Source organism: Xenopus tropicalis, chromosome 1, assembly GCF_000004195.4.
Source record: "Xenopus tropicalis strain Nigerian chromosome 1, UCB_Xtro_10.0, whole genome shotgun sequence".
NCBI classification, from domain to species: domain Eukaryota; kingdom Metazoa; phylum Chordata; class Amphibia; order Anura; family Pipidae; genus Xenopus; species Xenopus tropicalis.
The window spans coordinates 83,149,237-83,176,284 of NC_030677.2; the positions used below are offsets into that span (position 1 = coordinate 83,149,237).

General features: G+C 38.4%; 1 protein-coding gene across 3 annotated transcripts in view; it reads left to right on the forward strand.

Moving 5' to 3' along the window:
* The first annotated feature begins 8,763 nt into the window (after positions 1-8,763).
* Positions 8,764-27,048, forward strand: part of epha5 (EPH receptor A5) — a 174,586-nt gene continuing 156,301 nt past the window's right edge. The window contains exon 1 of one of the 3 annotated variants that reach the window (XM_031903379.1): positions 8,764-9,822. In XM_031903379.1, coding sequence (XP_031759239.1) covers positions 9,630-9,822 — 193 coding nt within the window. In that variant the 5' untranslated portion in view covers positions 8,764-9,629. Of the gene's footprint in view, positions 9,823-11,801; positions 13,042-27,048 lie in introns of those variants that run through there. The other 2 variants (XM_012955378.3, XM_002936460.5) reach the window with 2 other exon arrangements.

The following is a 27,048-nucleotide window of genomic DNA, read 5'->3' on the forward strand; positions in this document are numbered from 1 at the left end:
GAACTGCTATTGTTAAGGAACATTACATTATTAGTAAAATTAAAAGCATGCCTGCCACCTTCTAAAATATATGATGGCCCACACACACACTGTATTGATCTGTATCATTAAGATATTTTTTAATGATAACGTTTGATTTTCACTAGTCGTGTACCAATGTATATGGGTTTTGAATCCTTTGTCATTTTATTGTGTGAAAATTACTTCATTGCTGATTATTTCATTACTTCAATCAATTTTAATTGTAGCCATGCTGTTTTGTTAAGCGGCATCATCTTTCAGCAATCTGACATCACTGGTGACCAATCAGAAGCCTAACATTGATTTTTATGTCAAGGAACATTTTGATAATTACACAGTACTAACATAATTTAACAATAATGCCACAAAAGCCTTCTCAAAAAGAGAAGATTATCCATGTAACACATACAATTACAAACCGATCAAGGACTCCCTTCCAATTTTATGCATCAGGGGCCTAAGAACTGGATCCCAAAAATGTTATAATAAAATAATGAATGAGGTTCTTTTACAGCCAATTGTATTGTATTGTAGAGCCAGATTCAGTTAGAGAAAAATGTATCTCTTGGTTTACTCCATGAAAATTTCCAACTACATGGGGAAATGTGGAATTGAATTAGACAAAAGTTTTTTCTCGTCAAATTGATTCTGGCTTATGGTATGCATTTCACCCCAAACCATACTGATACTACTGCACTGGCAAGTATTTGTTCATTCTGACTAATAATAATGTTTAATAATAATGTCCATCTGCAATAAAGCATCTTGTATATATTTTTTAAGACCTGTGAGTGCGGTTCTCCTTTCTGGTTTTAATAATAATGTTTAATATGATCAGTCTATTGCAAAAGAATGGCATAAAGAGCAGTTAAATGGTCAAGCAAATTCCCACTATCGGAAAAAACTTGCAGTTTTGTGGTTCCTGTTCCTCAATGTGCACTTCTGTAGATAACCAACATAATTATTAAAATGCCCTGAAACTTGTCCATATTATTTATATCAATCATGAACAGAAATGCAACTTGCTCTCTGATTATTGGCTTAAAAGGTTCCTTTTCCCAGAAAGGCTTTTATGTACTAAGAATAAACAAAATAATTGCGTGGGGTTTTTTTGTTTGCAAATAAAGTTAAGTAATATGTAGTTTTGGATTCCGGTCTATTTAAAAGCAACAAACAGGATAAAGGAAATATGAAAGGCAAATTTGTCAAGGCCATATTAAAAAGTGACATCCAGTGTGGTACTTTCCAGCAAATCCTGATCTTTTTCTTACTGCTTTTATCAAGACATCTGCAACAAATGAAACACATCTCTCCCTGGGGTGTTTTAGAGAGCATGATTTATTCTATAAACCGGACTGACCATTTCCTTCTTCTCAGCTCAGAGCATTTCTGTATAGAAGCGGTCAGCTCACCCCCATAAACATATATCACTGGGAGAATGTGCTCTCACTTCTTTACTAAATCACAGTTTCTCAAAAAAGGAATCCAGCCAAAGTGGATAATTATACACAATTATTGAATAATGCATTGGGCGACATTTGTGCCTTGACAGATAAACCTATTAGCATGCCCACAGGGTTCCATCAATTGAGCAGTATTCACTTCTATAATATTCACAGCCTACCTGATGTATAAATAAGCTTTTTTATCATTTATTTTTATGGTGCCAACAGAACAACAGATACTGTCCTGTTAGTTCTGCTGCTGTTCTGTTGTACAGTTAATATGCAATACTAACCTTCACTTGATTTTATGCAATAATTTACTAGAAACCTTCTATTTCTTTAAAAAAAAAAAAAAATAGCCTATAGCCCACATTATAGGCCCCTATCCAAGAAATGTTTGTGATGTATCAACTTCAGAGATTAAAAAACAACAGTAGTGACACGTTTTATATGAAATGCGAGAGGCCTAATTTTGGGTGTGTAATTGAAATTGTTTTCTGCTTAGGCTTGCAAGCAATTATTTCAAAGCTTTAGTTTCCAAAACAAAGTAAAATGTCAGTATTAAAATGTTCACTTTCGTAAAACAACACAAAAAAATACACATATAAAAGTTTCCATAAAAAATCCCTTGTAACTATGTTTTCCATGATGGAAATGAATACTTCTGAAACAGAATGCGAGTTGTTTATATATTTGTTAAACAGAATAAAATACAGGCCCCAAGGTATTGCAGATGTTTATTATTCAGCCCCCTTGGCACAAAAAGGTACATATGAAGTTCAACATCATGTTTCCAGCAGGATTCCAAAGCATTCATACTGATGAAATTGCTCCAACTGGACAATCAGTTTGACAGCCTAGTTCAGTCGGTTAAAAGAACAAAAAAGCTGGGATGCAGAATGCCATACAAGGCTACCGGCACTGACAATTTCTTCCTGTTAAAATTCCTGATAAATATTTATATTGATCAATATTTCCATATTAACATAATATAGGCTGAATGAAGACACTTGTCCTTGTGTTTATCCTTTTATGACTATATGAAACCTGCCTAGCTGCTAGTTGATCCAAAGGAAGACAAAAATCCCCATCTAAAGCTTCTCAAATTTGCTCCAGAGGGGGGAAAAATTCCTTCCTGACCTCAAGATGCCGATCGGCCCAGTCCCTGTATTAACTTGTACTAAGAGCTATTTCCAATAACCCTATACTGTATTTCCTCACTTGCTAAAATGTATCTAACCCCTTTTTGAAACTATCTAATGTATCTGCGCATTATTTAGAAATAAAATGATGCAGTGTGAAAAAATGCAATTCTGAATGCATTTACCATTTTTTCCCTCAGTGCACTCAAGTTTGGGCTTTGCCACAAATCGAGCGCAGTTGTGCTGAATGTTTTTAAAATCTGTTTGGTGTCATTTCCTGTGTGCAAATGATGTCTGCACCTGATTCTTTGGGCGCAAATATGCTGTGCTTATTGACACATGGTGCTGAGGGAACCCTGGAGCTATCGCATGATCAGGATTCCCTGTGTCAATAGTTGCAGCAGCGGCAAATTAAGTACAGAAGGCAGGAAGGACTGAGCAGTGCCGAGCTTAACTTTAGCCCATTTTGATGCAAGTAATTTTAATAAAAGTGGTTTTAGGCACTAATAATTGCAGAGAAAAGCGCAAGTTGCCCACTTCGCCTGTGGACGTAAGTGAGCCCTAACCTCTTTCAGGGCAGATCAAACAATATTAGATGGATTCAGAACAAATCACTTTAAACCAACCAATTTGGGATGTTAAATCTCAACACTGAGTTGATCAAACTTGACTGATTCATAATTACTTTTCACAAAGCAGTGCCTTAGTATGCACTTATAGACCTGTGCTCCCCAGCAGCGTGAGCAGTTGCAACAAATAATTTGTTAAGTATCAAGGCAAAACATTGACATCCAGAAAATACATAAATTCTATGTAATTAACCCTTTTAGCAAATTAAATAAGGAAAAAATAATGTCAAAAAAATGTTGGATTACAGAGCATTATAGCATTGTAGCATTAAATTACCAGATGTATTTGCTGACTGTGGTATTTAGAATGTTTAAACTTCAGTTCTCTAACTTTTTGAATAGTGATGAGCGAATCTGTTCCATTTCGCTTCGCCGAAAAATTCGCGAATCTTTCAAAAGATCCGCGAAACAGCGAAAAATTCACAAAATGTCGAAAATGTTGTGCGGCAAAAAAACTTGTCACCCGCGACTATTCTTTTGTCATCCGTGGCTATTATTTTGTCGCGCAGCTATTATTTTGTCGCCCGCAGCTATTATTTTGTCGCCCGCAGCTATTATTTTGTCGCGTGGCTATTATTTCGTCGCCCGGCTATTCTTTTGACGCCCGCGACTATTCTTTTTTGACGCCAGCGCCAATTTTTGGACACGCGGCGCATTTTTTCATCCGTTTCGTAAAACAATCCGCCAATGGTGAAACGCGGAAATTCGCTGCGAATCCATGCCTGGCAAAATATTTCGCCCATCACTATTTCTGAACTATAACTTTCAAAACCACTGGCTGGAGGTGTTGAGATTTAGTGAGAATAGAAGGCAGAATAGAAAACATGTATCCGAGGTCTACATGTTTTAATTATTGGGAGTCATTTTGGACCCATCTGCCTTTCCAAACTCTGAAGCAGAGGTTTCAGTTTTTTGGTTCTAGTCTGTGTTTGTGTTGCAACATAACAATCATATTTTTTTATCCTACTTAAGTTCCAAGAATATTAGCAATACATCAGTAAATGTATGTTATCACAAAATGCCTATCAGGTTGGGACTCTGGTAGTAAGTAGAATATTTGTACCAATCTCTCCTTATAAATCATTCATATCTGACCACCCCCTTACCCCCAATATACTGCTTCTATCTGCCCTAAGGGAGGCAGTTGCAAAGTAGGGGATCATCTGATCTAATTTACAGTATCTCTGTCTTCAAGTTCTCATGCCACCTCCTTTTTTTTAAAATGACTGGTTTCTTAATGGAGGATGTAGTTTTAGCAGTCCTCATGATCCATAGCACAAGACTTATAATAAAGGTCCTGGTATAGAGATCTATTGAATAAATTCAAAAAAGGCTATTTTAACCTGTAAATCACCAGATTAATAGGAGTATAACTGAGGAGAGTGATATTTGTGACATTTTATTATGTTTTGAAATGGACACTACAGCTAGAGAAATGTGGGCCTCTGACTGAATACCTGACTGCTACCCCTAAGTAATTCTTCAGACAGCTATTTCCAGTGAGTGACAGATTGGATAAAAATATAAGAAAAGAAGAATACAGCTATGGGACCTCTTATTCAGAATGCTCGGGACCTGGGGTTTTCCGTATAAGGGATCTGTCCGTAATTTGGATCTCCATAACTTAAGTCTGCTAAAAATTATTTAAACATTGAATAAACCCAATAGGCTTGTTTTGTCTCCAATAAGGATTAATTAAATATTAGCTGGGACCAATACAAGGTGCTGTTTTATTATTACAGAGAAAAGGGAAATTGTTTTTAAAAATTAGAACTATTTGCTTATAATGGAGTCTATGGGAGATGGCCTTTTCATAATTCAGAACTTTCTGAATAAGGGGTTTGTGGATTAGGGATCCCATACCTGAACATTGGAAACAGCTTGGAGAAATCAAAAAGGAGTTAAAAGAAAGGCAAATAGCAGCAAGGGCTTGGGCAGAATGAGACCCTAATATGGTCTCATTCTAAAATATATACAGTGAGGAACATAAGTATTTGAACACCCTGCGATTTTGCAAGTTCTCCCACTTAGAAATCATGGAGGGGTCTGAAATTCACATTGTAGGTGCATTCCCACTTTGAGAGACAGCATTTAAAAAAAAATTCAGGAAATCACATTGTATGATTTTTAAAGAATGTATTTGTATTGCACTGCTGCACATAAGTATTTGATCACCTGGCAATCAGCAAGAATTTTGACTCTCAAAGACCTGTTACTCTGCCTTTAAAAAGTCCACCTCTACTCCACTCATTAATCTAAATTAGTAGCACCTGTCTGAGCTCTTTAAAGACACCTGTCCACCCCACAGTCAGTCAGACTCCAACTACTACCATGGGCAAGACCAAAGAGCTGTCAAAAGACACCAGAGACAAAATTGTGGACCTCCACAAGGCTGGAAAGGGCTATGGGGCAATTGCCAAGCAGCTTGGTGAAAATAGATCAACTAAGACTGGGGCTCCATGCAAGAGCTCACCTCGTGGGGTATCACTGATGATAAGAAAGGTGAGGAATCAGCCCAGAACTACAAGGGAGGAGCTGGTCAATGACATGAAGAGAGCTGGGACCACAGTTTCAAAGGTCACTGTCGGTAGAACACTACAACGTCATGGTTGCAAATCATGCATTGCATGGAAGGTTCCCCTGCTCAAGTCATCACATGTCCAGGCCCGTCTGAAGTTTGCCAGTGACCATCTGGATGATCCAGAGGAGGCATGGGAGAAAGTCATGTGGTCAGATGAGACCAAAGTAGAACTTTTTGGTCTAAGCTTCACTCGCCGTGTTTGGAGGAAAAATAAGGATGAGTTGCATCCCAAGAACACCATCCCTACTGTGAAGCATGGGGGTGGTAACATCATGCTTTGGGGGTGCTTTTCTGTGAAGGGGACAGGACGACTGCATTGTATTAAGGAGAGGATGAATGGGGCCATGTATTGTGAGATTTTGAGCAACAACCTCCTTCCCTCAGTCAGAGCATTGAAGATAGGTTGTGGCTGGGTTTTCCAACATGACAATGACCCGAAGCACACAGCAAGGATAACCAAGGAGCGGCTCTGTAAGAGGCATATCAAGGTTCTGGAGTGGCCTACCCAGTCTCCAGACCTCTCCATGATTTCTAAGTGGGAGAACTTGCAAAATCGCAGGGTGTTAAAATACTTATGTTCCTTACTGTATACTTAAATATAAGTAGGAATTAGGAGAAGTAACTGGTTGGGTGATCTGTAAATATCATTTGTATGTATTTTTTTGTTGGTATGTATATGTAGCTGTTTGTGCTTTTTCCTAAAGCTAGTACCGCATGTATTATATTGGGGAGTGCCTAACCAACAATTGTGCATAAATACAGTTTTTATAATGCCCCACATCTCCCATAATGTCCACTGATTCCTCTTTATGACATAATGTTAATATATGAACACTGCACTCCAGCAGCAAGACCCCATCAATCTGTTATCTCTACCCCCTACGCCAGCGTTTTTCAACCGCTGTTCTGCGGCACACTATGTTGCCTGGTGTGCCGTAGGCAGGGCCGCAATTTTTACTTTCAAAAAAATATCCGGGCCCTGTCATTGGTTGCGCCCCGTGTGTACGGGTGACGTCAGTACGCACGGGGCGCAACGTTATAAAAGGGCCTATGTGCGGTCGCGTGTAGGCAGAAGTGCAGAGGCGGCGCGCGTGAGGGGAAGATGCTGCTGAAGCCGCCGAAGAGTAAAATGCTGCTGGGCACCAATGTATTAGGGGGGGCCACGGGGCACACTGACTTATGGGGGCACTGCTGCTGGGCACCAATGTACTAGGGGGGCTGGCTCTTGGCACCAATGTACTGGGGGGCACTGCTGCTGGGCACCAATGTACTAGGGGGGCACTGCTCTTGGCACCAATGTACTAGGGGGGCACTGCTGCTGTGCACCAATGTACTAGGGGGGCACTGCTCTTGGCACCAATGTACTAGGGGGGCACTGCTGCTGGGCACCAGTGTACTAGGGGGGCACTGCTCTTGGCACCAATGTACTAGGGGGGCACTGCTGCTGGGCACCAATGTACTAGGGGGGCACTGCTCTTGGCACCAATGTACTAGGGGGGCACTGCTGCTGGGCACCAGTGTACTAGGGGGGCACTGCTGCTGGGCACAGAGTTAAATTTTTTAACATTTTCTAATGGTGGTGTGCCTCGTGATTTTTTTCATGAAACAAGTGTGCCTTTGCCCAAAAAAGGTTGAAAAACACTGCCCTACGCCACACACCACTCCTGCTCTCATACAGACAGGAAGCATGAACCTACCATGGACAGTTCTCAGCTGGTACCCTGACAGATAGTACTGTAGGGACCCATAGGGTTAACATGTCCCTATGGCTTTAAACCCTACAACTTCCTTAGTCTGTGCTGTTACTGGGCAAAGATCAATGTATCAGTTTATAGTTTTGCATATGTGTCTTATTAGTTAACAGGAAGACCACTCCCTTGGCACCCTGATATAGTGCTTAGCAGGAGGGTGGGTCTTCCTCTTTGGCTGCATCTGCTGACCCAGGTGGAAGTTCCACTGAGCCTGGGATCAACAGGCCCCAGTAAAGTGAGTACCCTAGAGGCTGCCTCCTACTCTAGTGAAGTCGGGGAACAGGGACCCCGTGAATGAGGAATAGTAAGTGTCAGGATAATTTATAAAGAGCTCTTTCTAGGAAAGTGAGATAGTGAGATTAGTTAGAAAGAGCAGTTTTGGCTCCAACCAGCAGAGATTAGCTAGAAGTACAGGCATTGTACTACAGGCATTGCAGTTCAGTACTACAGTACTACAGGCATTACAGTACAGTACTACAGTACTACAGGCACTGTTGCCTTAGAGCAGGACTGCAGTTAAGAGGTAGGTATCAGGTCAGTTCCTATCCCTGATCCACAGACGGCTGTGAGGGATCGTTGCCTGCTAAGGGACACCCTGAGGATACAGATACTTGGCCAGGCTACTCTCCGCAGGGAGGCTGTGCTGGTTGGTGGTCCTTACCTTCCCCACCCTCGGCTGAGGTGGGCAAAGGCGGTGGACACCATATTTTTCTACCAGTTGTGCAATTGCCTGATATCTCCTCTGTGTGAGTATTACTATAACCCCATTTCTATTGTTCAACTGCAAGAAACTTCTGGCGCCCATTTGTTATTTTGCACTGCACACAGTTACAGTAGATTGTAGTTGCACTACACTTAGCCCCATTTGGTCACTTCGACTTAGCGAAGGCCCATCACGAAGGATTGAGTTGCATGTGCACCATGCTCTAAACCTACACTAGCCATGCTGTTGGCTTGGTTACAACCAAGAAGGGGTTACAATACAATCCTTCAACTGTTAGTACCAGGTAGCACACTTCCACACAGGTTGGCACTTATAGCAACAACCTAACGCTGCCAGTACCCAGCTAGCACACTGACAGCAGCTATTTGTAACCTGATCGTGCACAGGCAGGCAGAACTAATCTACTGCAGTCAGCCCTGGGCTCGCACACACACAGTCCATCAAGCTGCTGGTGGTGCTTTCCTCGAACACAGACAGTAGCAGCCAGCGACAGGCACACAGTAGCATCCAGCAGCTGTTAGAAGTAACGGCAACACCAACCTACCAGGTCCAGTAGTGCCCTGTTCATAAGCAGCACATCCAGCAGCTGGTAGTCACTTGCTCGCACACAAGCAGCAGGCAGCATCGCACAGTTGCACGGTCACACGCAGGATAACAATGTCTCATCTGACCCTGTTTGGGAAAGGAAAGAAGGGGCACTCTGGAACTGACTCTAAGTTACAACCTTTGCTCTTTATTTTTATTTGCTAGAATCTAGAACATTTTGCTTTTCAAGCATTTATCAGTAATTCTCTTCCTGTCTCTGCTGTGACCATCATTCTGCTGCATTTTTTGGGGTTTTTGTATAAAATGCGACTAAACATTTCCATATAATTGTTTTCTTAGTCTGGATATGACTGGCAGTTCCATTCGCATCCCTCCTGCTCCATCTTCCCTCCCTTTCTCTTCTTTCACCTCCTCTTTACCTGTCTATCCTACATTCATTTTGCTTCCCATCTGACTTTTGGTAAAGGGGGGGCAAAGTATGTAAGTGCGAAGGGGTCTCCTGTCACATCATCCATCAGCCCCCCCCCCCCCTCCCCAGCTCGGTTCTCATTCATTACACACTCACACGTCAGAACCAAAGTGCAGGAGGAGAGGAGAAGGGGCACAGCAGGTTTATGTGCCAGACAAGAAGGAGCCCACAAAGGGAAAACCTTCCACCTGATCTCACATTCCTGCAAGTAAAAGGACAAAGAGGGAGAGAGAACTTGCTGATTAACGACTGGACACCTTCTACAGGCACTAAGCTGAATTTGATAGCCAAGGATCCCAGGACAGACAGACACAGTACCAAATGGGGCTAACACACATACTGAGCTGCTGGCCCAGAATGCTGCACAGCACCAGTGTCAATGCTCTGTCCTGGTTTAATGTACTGTCTCCCTGCGCTCTGTGTACCTGGGGAAGATTTGAGATTCATTTAACCCTATGGATATGCCTTATCACCTTGAGCGATCCCAGGGCCACTGCAAGTCCCGGCAACGAGGGTAAGAAACCAGCACCCTTTACCATGCATGCAACACATCTGTGTATGGAGCCAGTGGTGTACCTGGGTGGGGTGGGATCCAGAGTGCACAGCCAACTGGCACAACCTGCTTCCCCACACAATGATCAAGAAATACACCCATCTGCCCCACTGGGCTTCTCCAAATTTCAGTCACAGTGTATCTATCTTTTCTGTTTAATATTTATATTGCACATGGCAGTGTTAAGTGACAAGCATGGGCACAAACATGCAAGTACAGTGCTAGCTTTTTTCCCTGCCTTACCTAACTGGTATTGTACCATATAATTGTAAATAATTCATTAAGCAGAAACCATATAAAATATATCAGACATGCTATGGGGGTATAAGCATGCAAAATACTCCATACATATAGTCAGGACCATGTACAAAAATAAGAATATGATATATTTTATAGGCTGTCCACATTGCTCTGTATATAGGAACATTGCATGTGTGCTTTACTGATCTTGCGCAGACTGTCTGTGCTGCTGGTAATTTATTTCAAAGGTGTCCCGATTTCACCCACCATCCATACATCCTGTAGCTCTGCTGTGCAGTACACACTACAGCTGGAGAGATGGTTCAGACTAAATACCTGATTGCTACCCCTAAGCAATTCTTTAGAATAAAAGATAAAAAGATAAAAAAGATGAGAAAAGAAGAATACATTTGAAACATGAGAGGTGAGCTTGGAGATGTTTGGAGAAAGGAAAAAAGTAGCAAAGTCTGGAACAGAAGGAGACCCTAATCTGATGTAATGGAAGAAGTCATTATTAAAAAAAACATTTTGGGTGGTCTATAAATTTCATTTGTATGTATCTATATTTAGTATGTATATGTCTGTACTATTTTCTAATACTAGTTCAGATTTTAATATACTGGGGAGTGCAGTACATAACCAGTAAATGTGTATCATTTTTCCAATGCCCCACATCACTCATAATGCCCACTGACTTCTCTTTATGACCATTAACACATTCTAGTGACGGATGAATATGCCCCGTTTCACTTCACCAAAAAGTTTGCAAAATGCATTGAAGTCAAAGGGCAACAATTTTTATTAAATGTGCAACGTTTTAGGATACAAGTGCTGCTAAAACACACACTCTGGTTTAAATACTTACGCACATCATACTGAAGGTTGCTCTATTGCAGTGATCCCCAACCATTGGCTTGGGGGCGACATGTTGCTCACCAACCCTTGGATGTTGCTCTCAGTGCCCCCAAACCAGGTAGTTATTTTTGAATTCCTGACTTGGTGGCACAATTTGGTTGAATAAAAACAAGATTTACTACCAAATAAAGCCCCCTGTAAGCTGAATGTGTGCATAGAGGCTACCTAAAGGGCAGTCTTAGCCCTTATTTGGAGCCCTCATCAATCTGTTATTTCTAGCCAGTGTCGGACTGGCCCACAAGGATACCAGGAAAACTCCCAGGTGTTAGTGGGCCCTCTTTCTTCTAACTATTCAGCCAAATTCATGGTCATTCCCTATTTCTGTATGGGAACAAGGAAGTGTGATGTGATAGAAGAATAGAATATAGTATGTAGAGTAAAGAGACTAGAAGAATAGAGAGTTTGAGGGAAGAAAGGAGGAATTAAAGTTTTGAGAGCAGGGCCCTGCCATCTCAGTCTGACACTGTTTCTAGCCCCTACCCCACAGAGTACAAGGCATTGCCACTAGTGATGAGCGAATCTGTCCTGTTTTGCTTCCCTGAAAAATTCATAAATGCGAAACGGCAAAAATATCACATGGCAAAAAAATTGCCCAGCGCCAATGCTGAAATGCAGACATTTGCCACAAATCCATGCCTGTCAAATAATTTTGCCCATCACTAATTGCCACAACCCCTGCTCTCTCACAGATAGGCAGCAGGAACCTACCATGGACAGTTCTCAGCTGGCGTTCAAATAGTACAATCCAGCAACTGTCAGTACCGGGTATCACACTTCCACACAGGCTGGCACTTACAGCAACAACCTACCGCTGCCAGTACCCAGCTAGCACACTGACAGCAGCTATTTGTAACCTGATCGTGCACAGGCAGGCAGAACTAATCTACTGCAGCCAGCCCTGGGCTCGCACACACACAGTCCATCAAGCTGCTGGTGGTGCTTTCCTCGAACACAGACAGTAGCAGCAAGCGACAGGCACACAGTAGCATCCAGCAGCTGTCAGAAGTAACAGCAACACCAACCTACCAGGTCCAGTAGTGCCCTGTTCATAAGCAGCACATCCAGCAGCTGGTAGTCACTTGCTCGCACACAAGCAGCAGGCAGCATCGCACAGTTGCACGGTCACACGCAGGATAACAATGTCTCATCTAACCCTGTTTGGGAAAGGAAAGAAGGGGCACTCTGGAACTGACTCCAAGTTACAACCTTTGCTCTTTATTTTTATTTGGCAGAATCAAGGGCTAAGACTTTTTGCTTTCCAAGCATTTATCAGTTACTCTTTCCTGTCTCTGCTGCGTCTGTGACCATTCTGCTGCATGTTAGGTTTTGGGTTGTGTGTAAATGCGACTAAACAAAATTTTCATGTAATTGTCTCCTTAATCTGGACATGTCCAATCGTATCCCTCCTGCTCCCTCCCTCTCTCTCTTCTCACCTCCTCTTTTCCTGTCCATCCTACGTTCGTTTTGCTTCCCATCTGACTTTTGGTGAAGGGGGGGCAAAGTGTGTAAGTGTGAGGGGAGGTCTCCTGTCACATCCTCCATCAGCTTCTCCCCCCCCCCCCCCACCCCCCAGCCCGGCTTCTCAGCCATCACACACACACGCACGTCAGAACCAAAGTGCAGGAGGAGAGGAGAAGGGGCACAGCAGGTTTATGTGCCAGGCAAGGAGGAGCCCACAGGGGGAAAACCTTCCACCTGATCTCACATCCCTGCAAGTGAAAGGACAGAGAGGGAGAGAGAACTTGCTGATTAACGACTGGACACCTTCCAAAGGCACTAAGCTGTCTGACTTTGATAGCCAAGGATCCCAGAACAGATAGACACAGTACCAAATGGGGCTAACACACACACTGAGCTGCTGGCCTGGGATGTTGCACAGTACTGGTGTCAAGGTTCTGTCCTGGTTTAATGCTCTGTCTCCCTGCACTTTGGGGACCTGGGGAAGATTTGAGACCTATTTAACCCTATGGATATGCCTTATCACCTGGAGCAATCCCAGGGCCACTGCAAGTCCCGGCAATGAAGGTAAGAACCAGCACCCTTTACCTTGCTTGCAATACATCTGTGGAGCACACAGCAGTGCTATAGGATGTATGGATGGTGGGTGAAATCGGGACGTCTTTGACATAAATTACCAGCAGCCTAGACAGTCTGCGTGAGATCAGTGATGCACACATGCAACGTTCTTACATACAGAGCAATGTGGGAAGCCTTTAAAATATATATAGTATTCTTATTTTGTACATAGTTATGACCATATGTATGGAGCATTGTGCATGCTTATACCCCATGGCTTGTCTGATATATGTTATATGGTTTCTGCTAAGTGAATTATTTACAATAATTCTGGCACAATACCAGTTACATAAGGCAGGGAGAAACAGCCAGTATTGTACTTGTCCCTGTGTGCCCATGCTTGTCGCTTAACGCTGCCATGTGTAATATAAATATAAAACACAGTAGAAAAAAGACTGATACATTGTGGCTAAAAATTCAGAGGATTCTAGCAGAGTGTTGGATTCTTGATAAATTATATAATTAATTTCAGGATCAGGCATTTCTCAGTAATTCTGTAGTCAGCACCCTGTGTATTCTTTTACAACCACTTTACCAGTATAAACTCCTTGGCTTTGATGTTACAGTCTCACCTCTTACTCATTGCCTAACTTGTTGACATTTTTACAACCCCTCTCTCTTAATTGATGCTGTATTACTGAATTTAATACTTCTCTGTGGGAAAGTACAGTTTCTTTTTAACTAAGAATTTAGACTTAGGAAATCTGTTTTTTTTTTACTGCCGTGACATGCCTTATAGTTTAAAATTATAATCTTCTTAAGTATTTATATTTCATTATAGAATATGGTGTATACAATCAGCTTTTCCATTCTGGGAAGTATTTTTATGAAAGCACAATGGTAATACAGTGAAATTTATGTCCTGAATGTGTGAAATGTCTTATGGTGAGGTGCATGGTATTAGAGAAGGCACTCAAGGGTGTTCTGTAGTTTTGCTGTTTCATTGTTGATTTGGTTTCCATATTCTATATAGATATATAAAATAACCAACTTCTGTACAGTCAAATATGGTATGGTGATAGTGATAGTGCCAATGTGATTTATTCTTTCATCAAACAAGTTCTGTATGTTTTATGGCATTAGTTCTTAAGTTGCCCCATGAGTCTTGCTTAAGGTGTTCCTTGGGTGCTCCTAATATTAAATCTCCATTGTTTGGCTGCAGGGTGTACAATGGAATTTTATTTGACATAGCCTAACACATTTGTGTTTTCGACCCATTCTCAGTAGATACAAGGAATGTTGAATAGCAATCTGTAAAAACAGATAAAGAAGTTTAAATAACTCTCTACTGAACATAAATTTACATCTGTTTGCATTTTCTTACTACTGATAATTTACAAACCTCAAAGCTTTTATGTCGTGGCTGTGGGTTATGGCATCTTCAAAAACGTATGAAAAACAGAAATGTATGAAATAATTCCTTTATGATACCATGATAATGGATTTTATAACACAAATCCTGTCAGCGATAACTTGCTGTTTATGTTAGCTCTTTTTAGTTTGCCAGTAGTGCTTCAAATAGTAGGGTTTTAAATATCCCAGACAGGTGTACATATGATGTACAGTATAATTTTTTTTTTTTTTTTTTTAAATCCAAGTGCAACTTTCCATTTTCAAGTTTTTGACCAAGGCAGACTTATTTGCTTTGAAGTTATGGTCACCCTAGTTTATTCTTCACCATATCACTAAGAATGAACTAGAGATGTTGTTAAGGCTATCTATATATTTAGAAAATAATTGTGTGATCTGTAAAAATGCCCGTAGACTTGTAAATGTTTGTTGCTAATCCTGGAAATACAAAAGAAAGGTCCAAAAAGTTATCTAAATTAAAAAGAATTTTTTTCCCAACAACATACTTTTAGAATAGAAGTTTTAGAAAACGTGTCTTTTTTTTTAATTCTTAATAAGTCTTTATTTTTCATTTTCAATTTTTTTTTATTTTTTTTATTTAATGTATGCTTTTTTTTTCTATCATATATCTTACCTATAAAAATTACACTCTTTTTCTGGGTGGAGGGATCAAAATATTGCATCATGCTGAGGATAATGATTCACACTTTCTTCTCCTGAGTGGATTAAAAATCATTGTTTACAAGTTGGAAAAATATATTAAGAAATGTGCAAGAAATTAGTACAACTATGGCCACAGCTACATTTATAGGTATTGCTTTCATGAGGTCTGTGTTACTTTTGTAATATATACTTTTTGAGCCTATTTAAATGTATTACAGATTGTCAAGGGCATTATTGCTATGCTGGGTCAGCTTTGGACCAAAACAGTTTCAATAAGAGCCATTCACTGGCATTTAGAAATGTTTTTAAACAAGCACTGATAGAGAAGTGCCCTTCACAGCAGGTCATTTTTGCCAATTATAAATCAACGGCTCTGTAGGTTCACCTTGCAATGAATAACCTTAAACCAGTGAAAAGGTCTTTTGATTTAGTCTATACAAGTCACTTAAAAGATTTCACCTACTGTTCTCTTCTACCCAAACAATCCATAGCAAGGGAAGTTTTATCTTGAGCAAAAGAACGTTTTAATGTTGTTTGCAGTGAGACAAACTTGTGAAGTGAAACAAGAACTTGTCTGCTTAAAAGCTACTTCTTGAAATTACTTTTATTTCATGAAAGAAATGGATCACTGCAAAATGTATTTGCATTCAGAGTTTAGAGCTTGTTGTGTGTAGGCCACATTACATAAAAAGTAGAAGGCAAGTACTGTTTGCGGCAATGAATGCATTGTGTATCACAGCACAAGTTTAGAAAAGACCCCTGCCTGAATTCAGCTAACGTATCAAATAATACCCATATTACTTCTACCTGAGCTTTTAGCAAGGACTACACTTCCAGGGGAAATATACACTGTTATTTAGAACTCAGCAAATAATCTAGTCTGGAAGAAAAAAAAAGTTTCTTTGTTTCTTTTTTAAACTCAAGGAAAAAAATAACTGTAGGGAACATTTTTTTCTGCACAGTGTGATTTCAAAGCACCATAAAAAGCACTTAAAACTCACAGAAAAGTCACCGTTTCATTTGCTGTGTTCCTTAAACCAAGTCTTGGGGAATCTCAAAAGCAAGAGTGGAGTTGACATTAGTGTTAACATAAAGTACCTTGCTGTTAGGCATGCTAACGCTACATCAAATCAAATTACAAAGCAAAATCTGATGCTGGGTAGATGAAAGCTATCCCTTTTCCATTGTTCTTGCAGAAAAGATAAATGCCCTGGAAAGTTTTACCTTGCAAAGGTGACAATAGGAAAATTAGATATCAAGGAAATGTATAATTCTGTGTATTTCAGCAGTGTAACACTAACACAGCACACAAGTAGTATCATACATTGTGTAGCTGCTATTAACATATATGAGACAAACATTCTGCTTCAGCTAACATGATAATGGATTTTATAACACGAATGTTAGTCAGTGACAATCTGCTTTTGGCAATGATCGAATTGTAATCTACAGCTTTCTATTTTAGCATTGACATTTAAATTCTGAGAACTGGATTTTCAAATATAATACATATATATATATAGGGAGAGAGGGAGGGAGAGAAAAAGAGATAGAGGTATATATATATATATATATATATATATACAGTATATATATATATATATATATATATATATATATATATATAAATAATCCACAAAAAGACCAGCAACACCAGAATTTTTTAGTGAAAAACCAAATGTGTATTTAAATACACATTTGGTTTTTCACTAAAAAATCCCGGTGTTGCTGGTCTTTTTGTTGATTCTATGTTTTTTACAGTGCACCTGGGAAGAGATTGTTTGAAGCAGAGTGCTACCCTATGGACATATATATAAACAATGTTATCAGGTATTTATGAAGAATTGCCAAATTATGCATATATATGCAAAAGTGAAGTGTAACCCATATGTTGGACCAATAATAAGGGAAACATTAACTAGGCCCTATATATCTGAGGCCACACACACTCACCTATGCATATCGGAGAACAGAAAATATAAATATCTAACTTGCAAGAAGATGAAGTGATAGGTGATATAAGTAGTGATGAGCAAAATTTTTCACCAGCCATGGATTCGCAGCGAAAATCTGTATTTGACCATCAGCGATTTTTTGTCTATGCCAAAAATTCAGCAAAAAAAAAAAAAAATGGCCATTGACTTTAATGCATTTGGAGTAAGAAAAGAAGTTGCACATGCCACCTGTGTAAAAAATTGACGCCTGTAAAAATTGTTGCCTGTAAAGATAGTTGCCTATTGATTCAATTCAATATGTTTCGCAAATTATTTGCCATTTCCCAAATTTTTCAGCAGTTTCAAGAATTTTTTTTTATAACTTGTACTTTAATCTTGTATAGTACCATTCAGCAGCAAAGAGATGCTTAGCCATAATTGACACAGTGTAAAATTTCTCACAATACATAAACTTAGATTATTTTCCACAGTGTTATTGTTATTGAAGATGTCATAGACCAATTGTATGTTCCACATTTAAGAATGTTTCAGGAAGATATGTAATGTCCAGTAAGTAGTCCAGTAAGTAGAAGGGGGTAATAGATGACTGCCATCTAAAATATTTACATCACATGATGCAAAATGGGAAAAAAATATTTTACTTTTCTTTCCCAAGCCTATACTTGCCCTTCTTTATTATGGTTAAAATAGTTGGCTTTTTTTTAATCAAATTATACATTGAAGTACATGACAATACGTGCCAGATTAATTATTAGTCCAGTTCTCAATTCTCTCTTTTGTTATACTTCATAATAGCATCCTTGAATGTCAATGTTATTATTTCATAGTAGGTGTTTTGTATGCTTAAAAAGAAATGTTATATTTTGGCTATTAAAAATGGAGAAATGTATTCCTAGTCCCCTTAAAAAAATGTAAACACCTTGCAGATCACACTGCACAATCTATAATAAGCACTGCAATAAAAAGAGATTGCTTGTATTAGGTATGTGTTGTGCCTGCTGCTAGTAAAGCGTTGTATATGATTATCAGTCTTAAACCTCTATTATTCAGCATAAGAGGTTATTGAAGGATGTGCATAGTAAAAGGGAAACATTTTCAATAATGAGACTAAGAGAGGCATTTGTTTGCATTATTTTGCACATGACAGACAAATGAGAGATGAGGTTTATTGATAAGGTACTGATTATCATGGACCATGATAACCAACAAGCAATTTCAATTTTAAATGTAATAAATATTGAAATAATAGTATATAGCAAGACTAGTAACAGCACAAATTGCCTGACAGATGCTGCTGCCAGGCCTAATAAAATGCATAACATTTATAAAAAGTGAATGTATTCAAGGGAAGGAAGAGTAATTGCGACTGGAATTTGGTTCTAAATAGAAAAAACAAACTACAGTATTTATCAACATTTTATAAAATGCTTGCCATTCGGTTTTCTTTAGAATAGGGGCAAATTGGTTGGCATTTTAAAACATATACAAGTTCAATGCAAAAACTTATTCATTTTCTTAGGATGGTGGTTTCATTAAATTTGGGCTAAATAAAGTGTCATTATTAGTAACCAGTTTTATAAAGTTTCCTTCCCACTGAGTTAGCAATTCATTTTGTGACTTTAATCATCATCTTGATGTCTCTATAACACAATTCTGATTAACCAATGTAATTATCGGCCTGCTAGATTTGGGATTGGTAAGAATTTTTGCTCATGCTGCCAGTTTTACAAGGACTCAATGATTTAACTATGTAACATCATGACATGTTAAACATTTGGGAAAAGACCCACTACAATACCTTAAGTACTTCAAGTACAAAATGGGTTAACATTTTCACCTGGGTGCAGAACACAGTTGCGTCCTAGTTAATTTTGGGGGGCTCATTTACTAAATATAGATGATTGTGTGTCACTGCTATAATTCATAGGAAACCATCAGACTTTCATTTTCTAACTAGCAGTAGGCTGTTCAAAGCTTATTGTTGCTTAGTTGCTATGGGTTACTGCACAGGGACATAGATATCAAATGAGCCTACTTGAGTCTTGAGTAGTCTCTCATAACAGAAACTTCAATAGAAATAAGGCAGGTATTTATTTCCTTTGCCTGAAGGTATCTATATGAGTCGCACCCATCTGCAAATTTGTCATGTTAGGTGTCTTGTTAGGCCTGATATATAGAGCTTAATTTAGCTTCTATGGGACTGGACATAGTCACCCATGCAACTAATATTAATTGTACGTTTAGCTTGATAAATCAAGACATTAGAGTGTGCATAATTTGAGCTAATATAATGCATTGTTCTATATTCTAACAGAACAACAAGATACATTTAAAAAAGTAGTTCAAAGTGTAGTCAGATGAGCTTGCATGCATACATAATACATTTGTAATAAGATGACTTTTGAAACACCCTGGTCTGCCAGATGGCAAAGCTAACGCCTGTAGGCAATGCTATAGTTACTATATTTCGTCTGAAACAAAAATACTTGTGCTTTCAACCTATGCTTTGATGAGTTACCTTATAGCAGAGTTTGAAAAGATTTGCAAACAAGAGCAATGTGAGAAAATAGTGCATTGCAGTATATCTACCAACTAGAAATGTTGGTATGGGATGGGATAGAATTACTGTGCTGAATTAAATTTCAGGGAAAGCAAAATCTTGTTTAGACATTTAGCTGCCGTCCTGCGTGAAGCTTATGAGGAGACGTGTAAATAAATGCAATTAAAGACTATAAGTGCAAACCGGAATAACTTAAAAAAAATGTATAAAATGTTATAGCTACCCCATTCCCTGTGTCAAAGGATGTCACTATATTAGAGGCCCATCTGGAACTAATGAGGTTAAGTAAAATCCCTGTGTTACAAAACTCCTCTCTAAGCCTTTTCTTTCTTTCTTAAACCACACAGCACAATGGCTGTCCTTTTTTCTGCCAACGTCTTTGCCCCTTCTGACCCTGTCATACTAACAGAGGCAACCACAAAGCAAAAGACGAAGGTGCACAAGGCCAAAAATTTCAGAAATGTTGCAGAGCTTTTGAACTGTTTTTATAAAATGTTAATGTGAAGTTGTTGTTTTAGTAGAAATTAAGCAGAAAAAAGTAAAAGACTTACAGAAGGGTAATGCTTCCTGTATAATGCTTTATGCTTAATTAGGGAATAAGAGTAAGTTATGCAGTTTAATATCAACTGAGATTTAATGAAACCATATGTTACGGTGAAAATAGTAGTTGCCTTAATGAGTGTGTCTTGGTGCCTATAAAATGATTTAAAGATCAGCACGCAGCCAATGGCCAATTGCATTATAAGCAAAGTGAAAAAATGACTAAATGTTAAGAGTTTGCAATATTCAAACAGTGATTTAATGCTTATTGTATATGTATTTATATAATTATATATATGTGCTTATTTAATATATGCCATATTTTATTTGCACTTTGATAGAAACACCAAGCTAGCTCTAATGTCTGTCTTTAAAATCCCTCTATATGATTTTTTTTTTTTTTTACAACTCTGCGAACAAATAAAGTTCACTCAAAGAACAGAATTTAAGTTGTTGCACATTTTTATATTTGACTGAGTTGCAATTAAATTTTTTATATAAAGTACGTTTTTAAACATATTTCTTAGTATTAAATATGAAAGGAGTCCTTTGTGTTTAACTCCTTCACAACTGCACAGTGAAAGTGTGAGCAGAGGGAAAAAGACACTCAGATGTACTGTGTATAATTCTGCATCTGTGTGGATGCAAATCACCTTCTATAAGTAAATAGCATGGTCTAGAAGAGGTTAAGTTTCAAGGTAGAACTGACAGTTTAGACAGTTTAGGAAGATATTATTATACATTATATGAATAACAATGTTATGACATCTACAATGACATACAAGAATGAAGAAATGTGCTGGCTTTCAGCTAAATGGAAATAAGTATACAAATCACTATAGTAAATATATGTATGTATGCTGTGCCTACAGTGCAATGTATTTATTCATATAAATCAGTCTGAAGTTATGTGCTTGGATTGTTCTAAAGTAAAGCTTTATACTTTAATTTGCCAGTATTATTATATGTGGTACATGGAAAACACATAGTAGTGTAGTATTTAAGTACAGGCTATTTAAAAAACCTAAAGAATATTTAAAAATATTTTTTAAATTATTTATGCCAAAAAATTACTAGAAATGTATAAAAAATGAAAGGTAGTTTGTAGTTGATTTTACCCGTGAACTAGCTCTGCCTGCCATGGACATCATTTGTTATTAAAAGATCTGATTGTTAGTGATGAGCCAATGCCGATTTGCTTTGCCGAAAAATTAGCAAAACAGCAAAAATTAGAAAAACACATTAGGGTTGATTCACTAAAGGTCGATATTTCGAGCGCTATTTATAGCATGCGTTAAAAATTTTATCGCTTCTTATTGTTTGCCTTAATTAAGATGCGATGTTGTTTGCGTTATGTTAGACGCATTGAGCGTTTTTCTTGCGTTATTTTCCGCGCGTGCTTTAATTCACGCTCCACATGATATCTTTCGCCGCTTGCTATATTAGTGCACGATTTAACGCGCGTAACCATTAAGTTCGTAAAACTACTTTTTTGCAAATGACCATTTCCCTGAAAACTGGAGGATGCATCACTCTCGGGCCAACACATACTTGAAAAAATCCCACTGCAAAGTCCATGCTGTGTTGCCAAAAGCTCACAAACCACAATTTTCTTTAAGTTCCGCCTGCCCCAAGTAGGTGTTAATTTTCGCACAGACTAATGCAATATTTAGCGCGTTTAACGCTTCTTATGTGTTTGTGAATCATACGTTAGTATTACTTCTATGCGAGAATTAACGCCTTGCAATCATGCGTTATTTAGCACATGCACTATGCATCCTCACGCAAGCGATAATACTTTAGCGAATCGAGCGTTATTTTTCTCATCAATTTTAATGCAAAAAAAGCATGCAATAGCGCTTATCGCACTTTAGTGAATCAACCCTATTGGGTGTTCTTGCAGTGACCAGGGTCAGAACTAGGGGCACGCAGAAGAAGCACCTGCCTAGGGCACAACAGTGGGGGCGCTAGGCAAGTACCTCTTTTGCCAACTCCTAGTCTGGAATTTGTTACCTGCCTCTCAATTTATGGCGCTGCCTATTAATACTCTCTTAGCTAAATGTATAGTTGCAGCTGTCATCATAACTGACTAATTATAAAATTGTTGAGAATGGGAATAGCTAACAATTGAAAGGGCAGAAAATTTGTTAATTTGGGGAAAAATTCAAGTTGGGAGATGGCTGATATTCCCCATAAACAAATGTTTCTAAACTACACTAAACTGGGTGACCACTGAACAGTATGTGTTGCACTCAAAGTTCAATTTTAAGTATCCACCACTTGAATATAATAGAATCATAGTTGACTGCTGATGAAAGCTGTTCTTTCAGCCAATAAGTGTCTCAGCATGTGTGGGAAGTTATAAGAAAATAGCAAAAGACAGTCCTTACTGCTCTCTTTGCAATTCCCATGTAGTCACAGCCTCTAAATGCAGTCTGGTCATTGGCATTCCAGAGAAACAGCCAAGCAAATATCTATGTTGACTTTTCATGTTTTCCTTGTTTATGCTTGGGTTTGCTCGAGTTTAAGAATAAAATGTTAGGTAGATTGGTTCCTGATAGCAAAATTAGATTGTAAGGTCCTCTGGGGTATGAACTGATGTAAATGATTATACTTTGTAAATTATTGCTGAATAGGTTGGTGTTATACAAATTAGGTGTCATAATAATAATAATATATATTCATGTGTGGGGTCAGATGAGTAGTAGTCAGCTAACAGGATCATACTATAATTTGCTTGTCGTAGCCAGCTCAGAAGCAAATTAGCTGTTTTATCGGTTTATATCCATATGCTATAGGAGCCTCCATAGCAGAGCTTTGTACTTTTGAACCACCATCTTTGCCATACTACCAAAATTCATATTAAACCAAATATCTCTCAGTTTAGTTATCACATGGTACTTTAATGCCTTTATGCTTTCGTCTGTCAGTATTGTTAAAACACTGTTAGAGAAACAACACATATCAGTTATCAATTATTAGTATATAACCATGTGACATGCAGAATTGCAATTTGAAAATAGGGAGTCTGTTCCATAGAACCATGGAATTTCACAGTAAAAATGTGCCAGATAACTTTATTAATAGCCCACTGTATTCACTTCTCCAAGAATCATTCCCTTTAATTAACATGCACCCAAATGGCTTATCTTTGAACTACGTCATCTGGTTAGTAATGCACTTCATTGTTCCAGTGGGTCAAACTATGCTGCTATTAGTTGGTCCAGATGGTTTGAGTCATAGGAAACAATTGAACTTATTTTCTAACAAAAAGTTGCTCAACTGCATATAGATTACAATACACTAGATCTGTATAACTCCCTCAAAGCTGGATATGCTTTCTGTACTATATTTGAATATATTAAGGGTGCATCTGGGTAACAGAAAGAGCAAGCATAACATAAGATGACAAATAATAAAGACGTTTCCTCTAGTGCTGTTGGAGCCCATGGAAAAATAATCTATAAGGGTATATTCTGGGAGATAAGGTTAAAAAACAACTAGAAAATACGTGTTGCCCAACATGAATGTCCTACTGATACCCAGGGTCGGACTGGGGGTTACAGGGCCCACTAGGGGCCTCCTCCAACAGCCTGACCCCCTCCCTCGAGCATGTGGAAATTAAACTTACCTTCAGCGCGTCGAGGGAGGGAGACCGGCAGCCTGGGGGGAGCACCTGGCAGGAATAGAATCTGGGCTGGTGTGGCCCACCCCACTGATACAGTCTTATTTTGCTATACACATTATCCACTGGTTTAATATAATTTCCAGAAAATAAATAGTTCTCTGAGGAGCAATAGATGTGTTTTGTTTGACCACAGCCATGCAACTTCTTTGCTGCCTCCCACAATTAGTGGGGCCATTGAACTTGCTAGCATCATCCCCCTTTATCTCTGTTTAGGGGTTATGTATAATAAAGAGGCCCCCTTACAAACCATGTTTGTGTTGGTAGGGTTACAAATTATATTGTATGGCCATGAAACAAAGAACTGACTCTCCAAGCTAACTTACAATGTTGTGACAGTTTTTTGTGCACACTAATCAATTGTGTTCAAACGAATGTGTCTTTATGCCAAACTAGTTCACTCATCCACATGTAATAGGAGAAGGGTCATGAACCTTTTATTTTGACTTCACTGTTTTTATATTGAAACTACTCTACAGCTTTATAACTCAGTATAGTGGCTGCAGTTAATTCCTCCCTGCAGAGGTTATATGCACATTCCAGTTTGAACTAACAGAAAAAAAGCAATTTTACCATGTTAAAGAGGTGAAAAGTGTTTTGTGCAATAAAGTTTGATGCTGTTCTTGCTGTTGCAATGGTTATGTAACTTAGAAACCAGAAAAGTGGACTTGGTGGGAATCTATATGAAAAGAAAATGCTATATTACCATCTTTATTAATGTATAAATAATGTTTAATCTTTAGATCCGTGGGCAATGGCACATGGGATACTTTATTGTCAGCATCAAAAATACCCTTTCACAGGTAATGATTGGAATTAATGTAAGCTGTCAATGAAAAAGTGGTTAGCGGTTAACATAAAAATGCTATTACACCCTTTTCTGACATGCTTTGTGATGATTGCAGTTCTCACATATGAAAGAGTATTTTGGGCATGTACAACAAAATGTCCCACTTAATATCACGGTTTTACATTTTATTAGTTTTATCCTTCATTAGAGAAATAACTAAATCTTTAAAAAATGAGAACAATTAAAGTTAAGCTTCCATGTAATGTGTCTCTCATTAGAGATACAACCTTATGAAATTCACATTCTGATTCATGTATTAAGTGGGATATATATGCAAAGCACCTGTTCCACTTTTACTTCTTGTACCCAAATGGCCAATGGCATTATTACTACAGCCTGTACTGACGAAAAATCAGGGCCCTCTTTTCTTTATAAAAACACAAACAATCTAGCCTTGCACCTTATACATATGATAAACAGTAGCCTAGGGTGGTGTTCCAGTGTACCTATAATATGCACGCCAGTGCGTCAGCCTTTGATAAACATGGTTTTTGTATTTAAAGCACTACCAACTCAAGATCATATGCTTTTTATACCTTTACTGGTCAATATAATAGGATTCCGAAATACAGACATTCAGAAAATGGTGACATGACAGGCAGGTATGTTTTAAATTAATAAATACTGTATGTGCATTCCAAAATTAATAAATATGTGTATTACATATACAGATACACTATACAGGTCAACCGAATGTTGTCATTCCATATTAAGAACAAAGATGGGTAATGTTCATAGCTATGAAGGACTGCAACAGCGATCTTATAATTTATTAAATCAGGCCGGGACAGAAGTAGGGAGAGGCAGAGGATAAAGAAAAGATGGAGCAAAAAAGTATTGAAGATTCCTTATGTTTCATATATAAATTATCATTGAGTATTCCATCCCTTGATTTGCAAGATTCTTTCTTTTGTTATAGAATTTATCAAGATCCGTTCATCTTTTTTGTGTGGGCTGTACTTCAAATGGGAAAAAAATGGCTGCAACTATTTCATTTTTAATCTATGTCTTTCAGGAGGAATTCAGCAGTCATATAAAAACAGGGTGGTCTAGAGTTGATTAAATATAATCAGATATTAGTCAGCTGCTTTCCCTCATCATAAATTATTTGCATTGTTTTGGGTGGCAAACTGGCAGTTTGTACAATTCCTCAATGTTTCTTTACCCTGATATTAATTCAGTGTGACAAGCTGAACATTACTGGCCGCAACAGCTGGATAATCATTTTAACCAAATTAAAAATTATAATGTGGGTATTTTTAAGCGTGCTGGAATAATGGAGTGCAGATTTTACTGCAAAAACTCAATTATAATTTCAAATAATGTAATTTAGTACTGAGATTTGACAATAAAAAAAAATGCCATATGCATGAGAATTTTTCTTTTTTTAATGTGACACATATTTGAATGTGAAGTAACTAGACAGAGATTGTTCCAACAAAACTGTTACACAAGGCTTTCCAATAATTATCAGCAAAAGTGTTACACAAGAAGTTCCAATAATTACAGACAATGGTTAGTCTGGTACAGAATTAAATTACGCATCCGTGTGTATTTTAATTACAGAAGGGCAAATGGACAAAGACAGGCATTTAAACATCTATGCCTACAAAGCTTGCCAAAAGGATTGTATCCTGTTTATTCACAATATTGTTCTGTGACTCCTTTTTTGCAAAATAAATATGTTGTGTGGGTTGATCAGTTTTAAAAGCTAAGCTATTAAATAACCAGCATTCTCATAACCTAGATTTTTGCTAGATACTGTAATGGAAGACTTCTGCCCGCCAGGGGGGGGCAGCCCTCAACTGGGGAATGTCTGGAGCATACTAGGTGAGTGGGCCAGGATCGTTTGGGCCCATAAGGGTCATAGGGTTTTTTCCAGGTGCCTCGCCGGGCCAGTCCGACCTTGGGGCTGTTGTACACATTTCCACATATAACAGCCGATATACAGTATGCTTATTCATATTCAGCAACCAGGTGCATTTAAAGCCCTGGCCACTGTGAATTTAGGCTCATCTCTTGGTCATTTATTTAGATGCAAGGCCTTTATGACAAGCATGTTCAGTGTGCCTCTAATACATATACATTGTGCCTCTTGGAATTAAGAATCTAGGGTTTATTTCAAAAAGGGTGTAGACTTAAAAAAAACATCAGTGCTATTAGCCATGACTGTGTAGATGATGTATCAGAATTGCAGTCCAAAATGACACTGCCTCAGTCAGGGTTAGATGTCAGAAGAAAAAAAAATGTTGAGTTTAGTACATTGCAAGCATGTGCACTGTACATGCATTAAACTGCAACTGCCAAATGCATTAGTATTGATAAATGGAAGTAATTGTAAGTGTATTTAAAT